This window comes from Pteropus medius, unplaced genomic scaffold, assembly GCF_902729225.1.
Source record: "Pteropus medius unplaced genomic scaffold, Ma_sr-lr_union100, whole genome shotgun sequence".
Taxonomy (NCBI): Eukaryota; Metazoa; Chordata; class Mammalia; order Chiroptera; family Pteropodidae; genus Pteropus; species Pteropus medius.
The window spans coordinates 13112103-13125811 of record NW_024349797.1 but is presented as its reverse complement, the minus strand read 5'-3'; the positions used below and the strand labels follow the sequence as shown (position 1 = coordinate 13125811).

Genomic DNA, 13709 nt, shown 5'->3' with positions numbered 1-13709 from the left:
AAGACTTGCATATTCCTTTTATCTTACATCTAAGGTATAAAAAGGAATAAAAATTAATATTGATTTAGGCAACCAGTATTCTGTTATTACAGCATTGATCTTAAATACAATTCACTTTTGACTAGGTTTGTCTGTGAGGAGTGTTTGTTGGCGGGGTGACCACATCCTAGTTGGAACACAGGACAGTGAAATTTTTGAAATTGTGGTGCATGAAAGAAATAAACCTTTCCTAATTATGCAAGGGCATTGTGAAGGTGAGCTTTGGGCACTTGCCATCCATCCTACTAAACCTTTGGCTGTGACTGGAAGTGATGATCGTTCAGTCAGGTAAGCAAATTATAAAATAATTGCATAGGCTGGAATTTGTACTCAGATAAACATAAACACTTTTTAAATACTTAGATTTAAAGTTAATCAGCTTGTGGTATAACAAATGAACACAGTTAATAGGCACTTAAAATTAATAGAATTAACTATTTTAAGATTTTTTTTCTTAGAAACATAAGTTGGAGTTTTTTCCATATCAGAATATTACAGAGCTACCTACACCTTTTTAACAACCATGTAATATTCCTCTGCATGGATATACAGTAATTTTTTTCAACTAATCTATTTTTTTCTCTTAGTATGTACTTACTATTTTTTTTTTAATTAAAAATTATTAGGGTGACACTGATGAATAAAATCAAATAAGTTTCAAGTATACAGTTCAGCAGTATGTCATATATATATTGCATTGTGTTCACCACCCAAAGTTAGATTTCCTTCCGTCACCAAATATTTGACCCCTTTGACCACTCTCTACCTCCCCTCACCCTCCTTCCCTCTGGTAACCACTAATCCATTGTCCATGTCTATGAGTCTGTGTTTGTCGTTTTGTTTGTTGCTTTCAGTTTTATATGCCACACATGAGTGAAATCATATGGTTTTCAACTTTTTGTCTGATTTATTTCGCTCAACATGATTATCTCAAGATCCATCCATATTGTCGCAAATGGTAATATTTCATTTGATGGCAGTATTCCATTGTTATATGTGCTACATCTTCTTTATCTAATCATCTATCATAGGACACTTTGGTTGCTTCCGTGTCCTGGCCACTGTGAACTAATCCATTATTGTTGGGAGTTTAGGTTCTTCCAGTTTTGTGCTATTAAATACAATGCTTGCAATGAATATCCGTATACCTATGCCATTTTGTACATGTGTAAATACAAATATCTCTGTGGTAAATTCTTAGCAGTGTTCAAAGCATATATACATTCTATTTTCGTTTTTCTTTTTTTCAATTTATTGGGGTGACATTGGTTAATAAAATTATTCAGGTTTCAAGTGTACAATTCAGTAATACATCATCTGTATATTGCATTGTGTGTTTACCCCCCTAAGTCAAATCTTCTGTCACCATATTTGACCCCCCTTTACTGATAATATACCTCCTCTCCCACCTCCTTCCCCTCTGGTAACTACTAACCTGTTGTCTGTGTCTATGAGTTTTGTTTGTCTTGTTCATTTGTTGCTTTCAGTTTTATATCCTACATGTGAGTGAAATCATACGGTCCTCAATGTTTTCTGAGTTCGCTTAGCATGATTATCTCAAGATCTACTCATGTTGTCACAAATGGCAGTATTTCACCTTTTCTTATGACTGAGTAATATTCCATTGTATATATGTACTTCGTCTTATTTATCTGATCATCTGTCGAAGGATACTTCAGTTGTTTCCATACCTTGACTACTGTGAATAATGTTGCAGTGAATGTCAGGGTGCATATATCTTTATGGATAAATGTTCTCAAATTTGGGGAGTAGATACCCAGAAGAGGGATTTCTGGGTCATATGGTAATTCTATTCTTAATTTTTTGAGGAACCTCCATACTATTTTTCATAGTGGCTCTAACAATTTACATATCCATCAACAGTATATGAGGGTTCCTTTTTCCCTCAGAACCTCCTCAACACTTGCAATTGCTTGTTTTGTTGATAGGATATATACATTTAAAATTTTGGTAGATAATGCCTTGCACAGAGTCAGTAACAATTTATATACCTATCATACATATCAGCAGTGTATGACAGTGCCTGTTTTCCCACACCCTTGCCAACACTAATAATTACCCCAAAGGTGAAAAATGATATCTTGTGTTTTTGAAAACATGCATTTTTGTCATATTGATGGATGTTGAGTATATTTTCATATGTTTAGAGGACATTTGCATTTTCTTTTCTGTGATCTGCTCAATCTCTTTGCCTGTTATCTAATAGTTCATTGGTCTTTTTCCAATTATTTTTAAATAGGATCTGACAAAATCTGTCTACATATTAAAGAAAGTAGCCCTCTTTCTATGACTGTAGTTCTTGGACCAGCAGCATCAACATTACCAGGGAACTTGTAATAAATGCAAATTCTCATGCTTTATCTAGGACCTAATATCAGAAATTCATCAATCTGGTTTAATAAGCCTTCCAAGTGATTATTATGTGCGGTGAAGTTTGAGAACCAATGGTCAGTGATATGAGTTGAGATACTTTTTCCACTTTGTCATTGTCTTTTCTCCTCATTTCATGTGTAATTATTTCCATTTGTATCTCTAAAAGATAGCTCTAAACATCATCACAATATTGTTATTAGACAGCATTCTTTTGGCTTCTTAGGCTCCAGATAAGGTCCATATATTGCAATTGTTGATCTGTCTTTAAATCTCTTTTATTCTACAGTTTCCTTCCTTTCCTTTTTTCTTCTTACAGTTTATTCGTTGAAGAAAGTATTTGCCTTCTAGAGCTCTCCACGTGCTAGATTTGGTTAACTGCATACTCAGTGTTTTTTTTTTTTTAACATGTTCTCTCTTCCATGTATCCTGTAAACTGATAGATGTAGAGGTTTGATGAGATGCAGTTAAGAATTTTTACCAAGATTATTTCCTAGGTAATAATGTATATCCCTCTTTAATGGTATGTAATACGTAGTTTCTCTTTTTATTTATTTTTTTGTTGTATTAGCAGCCATTGATGGCTATTATATAGATCAGTGTTTCTCAACCTTTTTGCTTTCCTAATGAGACTTTTTAGACATTTTCCCCCCTAATCACACCTCCTCTGCATGAAATTTTAACACTACAAAAAACTGTATATCTGTTTTTGTACTGTGGCCCTTTAGAGAATCACAAACCATTATAATATTTAAGATTTTCATCCTTAAGAACTGATCTTTAGCCCTTTTGAGGTAATATTATGCCTGTTGAGAATGTATTGCCTAGATCTGTTATTTCATTAAGAATTTCAAATGGTGGTATTCTAACTTTATCATTTGTTAAATTTGTTAGCTACCGTATTTTTATAAAGAGAATTTCTTCTCATCACCTGTTTGATTATTCTGGGTATAATTTGTACAGAAAAAGGACAAAAGAACTTAATTTTTTCCCATTTACTAGTTTAAAAAATAATTAGTTCCTTAGAATCTTTTCTATGATCTGTTCATATTTCTTGCCTTTTTTTCTGTAGAATTGTATATCCTTTTTCTCCTTTATTTTTTGCAGCTCTTTATATATTATGGATATTTACCCTTTGTGATGTGAGTTGCAAACAATTTTCACCAGTTTAGTTGCTTTTTTACTTAGGTAGTTTTTTGTTGTAAAAAAAAAATTTTTTTCTTGTTATTTTGTTTTATGTAGCTGAATTTATCAACATTTTCTTAATGACTTGCATTTTCTATCATAAAGAAATCTTCCCCAAAGTTAGTTTTTCCACATATTTTTTTCATACATTAGTGGTTTTATTTTTTATGTCTAAGTCCTAATCAGCATAAATTTACTCAAGTGTGTGTAAGAAGATGGGGATGCAACCTAATTCTTTCCAGAAAACCACTTTTTTAATGGTCTGTTAATCAGTCATTCCATTTACTATCATTGTGCTACTTGATTTTATGGAGGTGGGAGATGCCATAGCTCTGTTTATATGGTTACACTTTACCCATGTGCTTTGCTAGGAACTATTGTACAGTTCCTTTCATTTTAGATGAACTGCTATTACCAGCTGCTGCACAGCTGTTGAAAAAACGGCAACTGGTTTTTAAAAACGTAATTGCTTAGATTTGTCTGTTATTGGTGAGCAAGTTACTTGGAAAGAACGCTTCCATTAAAAACACCTAAAAATGCTGGTTAAAGTGTAAGTCACTTGAAAAAAACGTTCAAAGAACAGTCAAGGTAGTAAGGAACTGTCGGCCAAATTGTGAGTATTTAGGAGCATCAGTCAGCCAAAGCCTCTTTTGTCCTGAGAGCATTTTTTTTCCATTGAATATACTTGCATTAGATTAATGGCCTTCTCGGGGCATAGAGGCGGAAGTCAGGGCTTAGAGCTGCCCTGGGAAGGTGGTCCAGCACAGCCAGCTAGAACTATAGATTAGGCTCTGCTAAAATATCCCCAGCAGATTTGTGTGGGAACGTGGAGATTTTGTTTCTTGCTTCAAGTTTTGATAGCACAGGAGGTATATAAAGCAGCTTGGTGGTATTATTTAAACAACATTAACTGTTGTCCAGATAACTTTACCACAGTATATATAAGTTGTACATATGAGAGCTTTTGCTTATAATTTTAGAATGAATTCATTAAGAAACAGTATCAAATCTGCAGCAAAAGCTAATTTCCAAAGTCATTCAGTGTTTAATAATAGTTGAGGGCAGTTCTAGTTCAGAAAAATTTCATTCGTGTCTCTGAAATCAAAATATCCTAAAACTTTATTAATGCTAAGCCATTAAACTGCTGTTTGGTAGGGCAAGTCAGGATTTTTAGCTTCTATCACTGACAAAAATTCAGAACTGACAGTCGTTAAATCCACAAAGCAAATGAAGTTCACGGTCAACACTATTGGTTCTAAAACATGAGTCAAAAAAACGTTTTGCAGAATACTTGCTAAAGAATAATACAATCAATAATCATAGGCTTTGCAAAAATTAATGAATAGAAACCTCATTTAACCCACTTCCCGTTTGCCCTGAGAATACTCGCCGGCGGTACTTGCGGCTGCAGTGTTTACCCCAAGATATCTCACGAATTACAGTCCTAACCTTACCCCCAAAGTTTGCCACGGGATATATCGCTTTTATTATTAATTTTGCATCTCTACTATGTTGTTAGTCTTTGGAAACAAATGACATTCTGTTTATAGCATTAAGTTTTTAGTAGTGGTATTATCATTTACAAAATATAGTAACCCTTGATTGCTGAAAATGTCAAATACTAGGTGTTCTGCTTCCTGTTGTTTCATGCTTTGAAATTTACCACATGAAAAAAAATTATGAAATACTGATCATCATATGACGTTTCTGTTACATGAAGATTAGAGACAAGTTCTGTTTGGAAATAACTGTAAGAACAGTTTTTATATTTTATTTTCACATTGAAAACTAGTCAGATTTGCTTCAGCCTCAAAGAGTATGTTTATGTAAAATTAAATTAACGTGGGCGCTGCTTTTTCCTAAATGGGAAATGGGTTCAAATGAGTCAGGAGGCCAGAAGGGGGAGCTCTCACACCCTTTGGTTACAGAGGCGGACGGGAAGAACTGTTTATAATAGCTTTCCTTGTTTCTCTCTCCTCTTTTAAAATTTCCTCTCTTTTGTTTCTTGGGACTTGTGTGGTTTGCCTTTAGACTGCAGTGTCTCCAGTGGCAATTCTTCTCTGTTCTCAAATAAACCCATTTTTCTGGAGAAATATTTGGTTGTTTAAGCTCAACACCTTACATTTTCACAGGCTTTATAAATTTGAGCCTTTTTTTCCCTATACATATTGTTTACCACCATTTGATTACGCTTTACGTTGTATTAGATTAGTGCTTTCTCTCTGATGCCTTTGAAAATATTCTAGCCTGTTGTTTCACACATACTATTCATAGAAGCTAACTGTTCATTACTTCAAACTTGGCATCGACTCCTCAAATAAACAACTGAGTACTATCTGTGACATCTGTTGACTCATCAGTATTCAAGGAAAACCACTTAAAACTATTTGCTTTGTTTTTTAATTAACTGTTGGTGTTGTTCCCAACACCCTCAATTCTTTGAACAAATGTTCTCACCAAAAAGCTAATAGTCTTAAATTTATTTTCTCTGGACACCTTTCTTCAGCTGCTGCAATCCAAAATGACTTACTTAATCCACTACTAATAAACAGCTTTCTTTGCTTGGCTAACAGATGAACCATTCAGAAATTTATTTTTGTTGAAACATTTTCATTTTCAAATTTGTAAAGAAATTCTGCAGTGAGATATTTTGTTTTAAATTTTCTAATTTTTCTGACCATTGCTTTCCTGTGAGTTTACAATACTGTGATGAGTGCTTGATCTGGCAATGTTTATTTGTATTCTTTTAGGACAACTATTGTGTCATTGCATAACAAACACAATGCTTTACCATCTAATTCAATAACAATATAATCCGTGTTCCACTGTGCCTTAAAAATGCAGAATTCAAAGTTCATTTTTTTTTCTTCCTGTTTTGACATGATGGGTTTGTACTAGAAATTAAAAATAATAAAATGTCACCACATGTTAATTCTGGTAGTACTCGAAATTCTATCAAGTTAAAACCGTGTTACTGCAATTCGCAGCACACTGAAGGAGCCGTGCAGAGAGCTGTGTCACACTCACTGTCTCCCATCGACTCTTGCAGTGACTCGGCTCTGCCTCGATTGAGTGAAAGCAGTAATAGGCAATATGCAAACAAAAGTGGCCGTGTTCCCATAAAACTCAATTTACGAATTTGAATTTTATTAGAAGTCAGTTTTCTCATGTCTCAAAAACGTTGCTATTTTAACTTTTTTTCAACCGTTTAAAAATGTAAAAACCATTAGTTTGCAGACTGTACAAAAATGGGCACTGGGCCCAGTTTGGCCCACAGGCCGTGGTTTGCCGACCCCTGTGGTAGAGCATAGAAAGTCTTCAGTAAATATCACATTTTTATCATATCATAATCTTAAAACATTGAAAGCTTTCCTTTAAAATCAGGAGACAGTGATGCCCACTTTTACCATTATATTTTTTCACCATTACATACAGCTGTAGACTAGACGTCTTTGTCATCATGGTAAGGCCAAATACGTGTGTGCGTGTAGTATAAAATATATTTATGTATAAAGAGAGATATTTGGATTGGAAAAGAAAAAACAACTGTTATTTGTAGATGTTATGATTGTATATGTGGAAAATACAGATAAATTATTAGAATTAAAGAGAATTTAGCACATTTTCCTGGATATAAAAACAATATACAAAATAATTTTTCCTGTAAGACATCAATAAACAGAACTTTTTAAAAACAGATACTGCTATGAAGACATTTAAAAAATCTTAGTTTTACTGATCTTTTCTGGACATTTTGGAGTAGGTGCCTGTTCATTAAGTTATAGCTTTTGTTTTCATAGGATCTGCCAAGTTCCTCCCTAAGAACTATTTTAGCTATATCCCACAAGTTTTGATGTAAAACAATTCTGTTATAGCTTACTTCAAAATATTAACTAATTTTCATTAGGATTTTGCCTTTGTCCTTTAGATTATTTGGAAGTATAATTCTTAATTTTAAAACGAGTATTTTCTACTTTTTGTTGTAGATTTCCAACATTAGAGTCTTGAATAGACTGAATTTGCATAGTCTTAAGTGTCATCCTTAATTTAAAAGACTATATATATATAGTGTATGTCATATATCACTATATTATATATGATCCCTCCTTTGATCAAAGTAGGAATCATCTAAAATGAATAATTGGAAAATATCAGTGTCATTATGTTGTTTTAAAAATAAAGGATTCTATCAACCCTTGTCATTTTAATCATGAACACTATTCCTATTTTCATAGATAAGGATTCCTTGCCATGAAGCATATAGTTGAAAATCTGGATTTGTCTTGCTTAAAATGAGATTATTATTTTAACTAAAATCTTTTCATAGTCTATCATTCTTAAGCAAACACTAGTTAACTATTCTTTTATTCTATAACTATCTTTTCATTAAATGTTACAGGATATGGAGCCTAGTAGATCATGCACTAATAGCAAGGTGTAACATGGAAGAACCAATTCGCTGTGCAGCTGTAAATGTAGATGGAATCCATCTTGCTCTCGGAATGAAGGATGGCTCTTTCACTGTACTTAGAGTAAGGTATGGTATTAGGGCAGAAATAGAAACAATAGGTATCTAAGTAAGGTAGAATGTATAATTGTTTTTGCCCATTTCCTTTTTTATTAATATATATTTATTTCAGATATTAGTTTCATTAAATACCAAAAAATATATTTATAAAAATGGCTTTGTCGGAAAATTAAGTTAACTCAGAAACCTTGGTTTTGGGGGTTAAGAATGCTTAGTAGATTAAGCTATAAATTTGGGTCCTGATCTTTACTCCTTGGTAGTATTGATTTTTAGTAATGATCCCCATTGAAGGTGGAGAGGGTGATGGAAGGGACATTGAGGCTTTAAAAATGGATGACATTTTTAAATTTGTTGTTATTAGCAGCTTCAAGCTTTGTTATTAGCAGCTTCATGCTTTGAAAAAATCCCCCTCAAACATGCCTCTTCCCCATGTCAAAAACATCGACTATATTAAGTCAGTCCTATCTTAAAATTTTTGCCTAAAATTTAAGTCTCTCTGTAGTTATATCACATTTCTACTCTTTTCTTTCACAGTTAAATTCTCAAAAAACTGCCTAATTTACTCTCTCCCTTTTCTTCCAATTAACTTATCAACTTTCTACCCCCATTCCAATATAGCTTTTGCCCTATCTTTACATTGAAAAACCCTCACTAAGAGTACCCTGTCACTAAAGCCAGGAGACATTTTTCGGTTCTCATCTAAATTGATTCTCAGCAGTATTTGACCCAACCCTTAACTACTTGCTCCTTCTCAAAATGTTGTCTTCTCTGGCTTTGGATATTAATTCTTTTTCTTTTCAGCCTACTACTTTGGCTCTATTTTCTTTATAAGCTAATTATTTTCTTCCTAGCAATAAATATTGGAATGCCTCAAAGTTCAGACCTAGGCTTTCTGCTTTTCTTACTCTGTATTTTTTCCCTAGGTCATCTCATCTGGCCAAAGGGCTCATTTTCGATCTCTTTTATATGATTTACATGATTGTAAAGCACAAACTCTGGGGCAGTATATCAGATGTCACACATTGTCCTCAATTTTTCTCTTTAACTCCAACAATCATGACCTGTCCCACTCATCTTGTATCCATGTTACATTATTTGCTTCGTGCCGTACACTTGCATATTTTCGTGCCTTTGCTGATGCTGTACCTCCTTACTGTAAAACCTTCCCTCTCTTGTACATACTCAACTCCTCAGCTTTATGCTAAAATAGATATCACTTTTCCTCGTCCCTTCCTGCCTTTAGTCTTTAACCTTTTTTCAGTATTTCTTATAGAACTTCACACAATACCTTTTGAGCATTCACCACTCTTTATTAGTTATTAAGTATAATAATTTCATATCCATCTCTCACAGAAGATGGGTTCATCTTTACATTCCATGTGCTTAAAACAAAGTGAGTACTTAGTAAGTGTTACTGGAATAAATTTGAGTTTGATTGCTTTAACTCGTCCATTTAGAAACTTTAAAAATTGAGAAATAGCCAATCAGATGTCTTTTTTGAAATCACCTGGAGCATTTCAGACTGGTAATGCAAAAAATATATGGGAAAAAGACCCTGGCCTTAATTGGAAAGAGGGATTCTCGCTTCCTCCTGCCCCTCCTCCTCCCTTCCCCACCAGCTCCACGACTTTTGGAAACTCAATGGTGTTAAACTAAGCGTTTCTCCATTTTTATAGCTGTTATAACACCTGCATTATTTTGGAAACTCAGTTATAAGGCATCATTGAAAAAATGTTTAACTTCGCTGGTCGACACGATCCCTAATTGGAAAGAATTTGTATTCTATCAAAAAAGGTCCAAAGAGGTTGAAATAAAAATACTAGTGGTAGTTATCTAAAGAAATATATTCAAATGTATTACTGAAATGATACAAACTCTTCCTTCCTTTATTTCCTAACTGCAATTTTGCATATTTGGCTCGTTATAACATAGATTTGAAAACCATGCTGTTTATAATGAAACATTTTTAATAAACTCAATATTTACAAGGAACTTCAGCATAAAAATTTGTGACTTTATTTCCTTTATTGTGTGGCTCCAGAAATTTAATATGAATCTCTAAACTACTTAAAAATAAAGTAATCTAGGAAGTGAAATTCAGCATTTTTCTCTACTTCCAGCATATATTATAATCATATATTTCTGTTCAGCAAAATAATTATTCCTGAATTAATACTACTTGGTCTCATTCACATTTGTTTTATGGTTTATAAATACTTGATACAGCCTCATAATCATTTTGGACACATTTGAAAACAACTAATTCTATAATAAATTTTTTCATGTGGTCTAATTTTTTTTTTCCTTTACAGAGATATGACAGAAGTTGTGCATATTAAAGATAGGAAGGAAGCAATTCATGAGTTAAAATATTCACCAGATGGAACTTACCTTGCTGTTGGATGCAATGACAGCTCCGTTGACATTTATGGAGTTGCTCAACGTTATAAAAAATTTGGGGAATGTGTGGGATCACTTAGTTTCATCACTCATCTGGACTGGTCCTCAGACAGTAGATATTTACAGACAAATGATGGAAACGGTAAAAGGCTTTTTTATAGGATGCCAGGTACAGATTTCTAGTAAATTATATATAATTTATAGATTTTTAGTTCCTATAATATATTTTAGAATTTCACTAGAAGCAGAGTGTAAGTTACATTTGATTATAGAACATCAGTGAAGATTTGAGCTAATATTTTAGGCATTGTCCTCTTTTCTATAAGGCTGTCCTATTATGTCAAAATCCATTTTTAGAGGTGGAACTATTTAAATATAATTGCTACAAATGTCTGACCATCAATTGTTTGCGTTTTTGTGGTTACCTCAAATAAAATTTGTAAATATTAATAATAGAGTTAACAAACTAAATTCAAAAAAGTTTCCATCAAAGATTTAAAAAGAATAAAAATAATTATCAAAATATTATCTTTCAGTACTTTTAGTATAATGCTTAGTTACTGTTTTCCAATAATTTATTTGAAAAGACTAGATTCATAATTAATACATCTCCCCCAGAAGTTTTTCATTAACAGTCTGCATTAATGAAGATCGAATCTTAAAGTCGAGTTACCTAATGTAACGTGTATTACTCTTTTTCCTTTCTCAGTCCTTTTCAGTCTTCTCTCTTTCTCAATCACGTACCTTCTTAGGTTTCTTTTTTAATACTCGATTGGCCACCTTCTTACAGCTTTTACTTTTTCTTCTAAATTACCCTATTGTGACTAATCTGTAGCATGATTTTAACAGGGTTCAGTTTTATTTTCCACATGGGAGAACCTGCTAAGCCCATCATAATCAAATCTGTGTGTGTGTCTGAACCAGTATAATCGGTAGTGGCTTCTAAAAAAATTCTTTGCATTTAATTTTCTTCTTTTCTTACCATATTGCCTACCTGTTCATGCTTTCTACTTTAACTGGAGTGGGAAGCTATTTAAATTTTGGAGTTTACCATGTTATCAGTACAATTTATGCTTGAGTAAAAATTAAATGAAATAACTTCTTAAATTAAGACTTTGATTTATTTTTAGGAGGAAAAGAAGTGACAAATAAAGAAGAAATAAAAGGTGTTCACTGGGCTTCGTGGACATGTGTTTCAGGCGTTGAAGTAAATGGAATTTGGCCCAAGTATTCAGATACCAATGATATAAATTCAGTAGATGGAAACTATATTGGCCAAGTTTTAGTTACAGCTGATGACTATGGAATTGTAAAATTATTCCGATATCCTTGTTTAAGAAAAGGTACCTTTTCTTTCAAAATGCTATTTAGTAACCTCTGTCTTATAAAAGACTTTAAAGATCTTGCAAAAAATTAGTCTTGAGATAAATAAGAGAGTTTATATTTTTAAAAAAATATGTGTATTGATTAGTGAAGGGTTTCTTGAAAATGAACAGAATTAGCTACTTTTTAGTTTGCTAATTAAAAATTACTGTCATGTTATATTGTTGAACAGGAACTTTTTATTAGAAAATTATTTTTGAGTCCATATATTATGAATGAACTAATACCTCTTTCTTTTTAAAGAATAATTTTTCTCCCCACTTCTAAAATTGCTTTTTATAGTCAGACTGCACAATGCTAGTTCTACTTTTTTCATGGCTTATTATCTTAATTATTTAACTAGTTGAACATATATATCTTTTAGGAGACATTTTTCTTATGTCTTTTTCTCAAGAATTCTGAAAAAGTAGCTGTACAAGTTCAGGTCATAGTTTGGAATCAATTGGTTTGTTGGTTGGTTTTCACATGTGAGTGCGTTTTTGCTTAAATCCTAACATTCTTTTTGACATTTGTTTATTTTCTATAATCTTAGGGTTAAGAAAAATAAGGGGTTATTTTCTACACCTTTCTTGGATCTATTCTAAAATAATATTAATCATTCTGTTTGTAGTCCTGGGGATAATTAAATGAAATGTTATATTAGTCTTTATTGCATGCGTTGTTCCATTAAGTATTTGAGTTAACTTGTAACAGGTCCATAAGTACTACAATAATTATATATAGAGAGAAATAGTACCAGGGGAAATATAAATAGAAGTACCATAGGATTAAAATCAGATAAAGAAAATGACAGTAGTCAAACATGAAAATTGAATGTGAGCTTTCTGGAAACCAAATAAAGCAGAGCACAAAATAATTTTCATTGTAGATATAAAGTATGCTTTATTAGAAATCTTCAGTAAATATTATTTTGTGCATGTAGTTCTAGTGTATTTGTTTTTCACTGCTGCAAAGTACTGCGTCATGAATATATGCTACAATTCATGTATTTATTCTCCTGTTAATGGACATTTGGGTCATTTCCAGTCTTTTGTGCAAGTTTCTCAAAGATATATATCTAGGAGCAAAATTGCTGGGTCATAGAGAATTTATAAGAAAATGCCAGATGGTTATCCAAAGAGTTTATATCATTTTATAAACCCTGTTGACCCACATTCTCTTCAGCACTTGGCATTGCCACACTTTTTAATTTCTGTAAATCTAGGTAATGTAAATGTCATTACGTTGTGGTCTTAATTTACATTTGTCTAACTACTAATAAGGTTGACCATCTTTTCCGATATCTTTGGTCTGCTGCATTTCCTTTTCTGTCAAATACAGTTTCTATCTTTTGCTCATTTTTCTATATAGTTGTTTCTTTTATTGATTTGTTGAAGTTATTTTATATACTCCAGATACAAATAATTTGTAATTTTTATGGGCTGCAAATGTCTTTTCCCAGTTTACTTGTCTTTTTATTTTCTTAATGTCTTTTGTCGACCTGTTCTTAAAGTCAATGTAGTCAGATTTATTTCTCTCTTTTTTTTTAATAAATAGTGCTGTTTTATGTATTAAGAAATTCTTTCTCTTACTAGATTAAGATAGACATTCTGGGAAGGAAGAATTTCTTATAAGAAAGATATTCTCATTTTATATCTAGAAGTTTTAAGGACATTAAAACATAGTAAATGGGGGAAAAAAAATTTTTGTCATATGGCTGCAATTTATTGAAGAGATTTATCTCATATTAGCTTTGTGTTCAAATATCCCTAAAAGAAATTAAAAAATAAATGAGACCATCAAA

General features: G+C 32.4%; 1 protein-coding gene across 1 annotated transcript in view; it reads left to right on the top strand.

Moving 5' to 3' along the window:
• EML5 (EMAP like 5) overlaps positions 1-13709 on the top strand; it is a 123826-nt gene that overhangs the window by 36814 nt on the left and 73303 nt on the right. Inside the window, exons 7-10 of the mRNA XM_039883980.1 lie at positions 126-327; positions 8015-8152; positions 10456-10712; positions 11674-11886. Of these exons, the coding sequence (XP_039739914.1) occupies positions 126-327; positions 8015-8152; positions 10456-10712; positions 11674-11886 (810 nt within the window). The remainder of the gene's footprint in view (positions 1-125; positions 328-8014; positions 8153-10455; positions 10713-11673; positions 11887-13709) is intronic.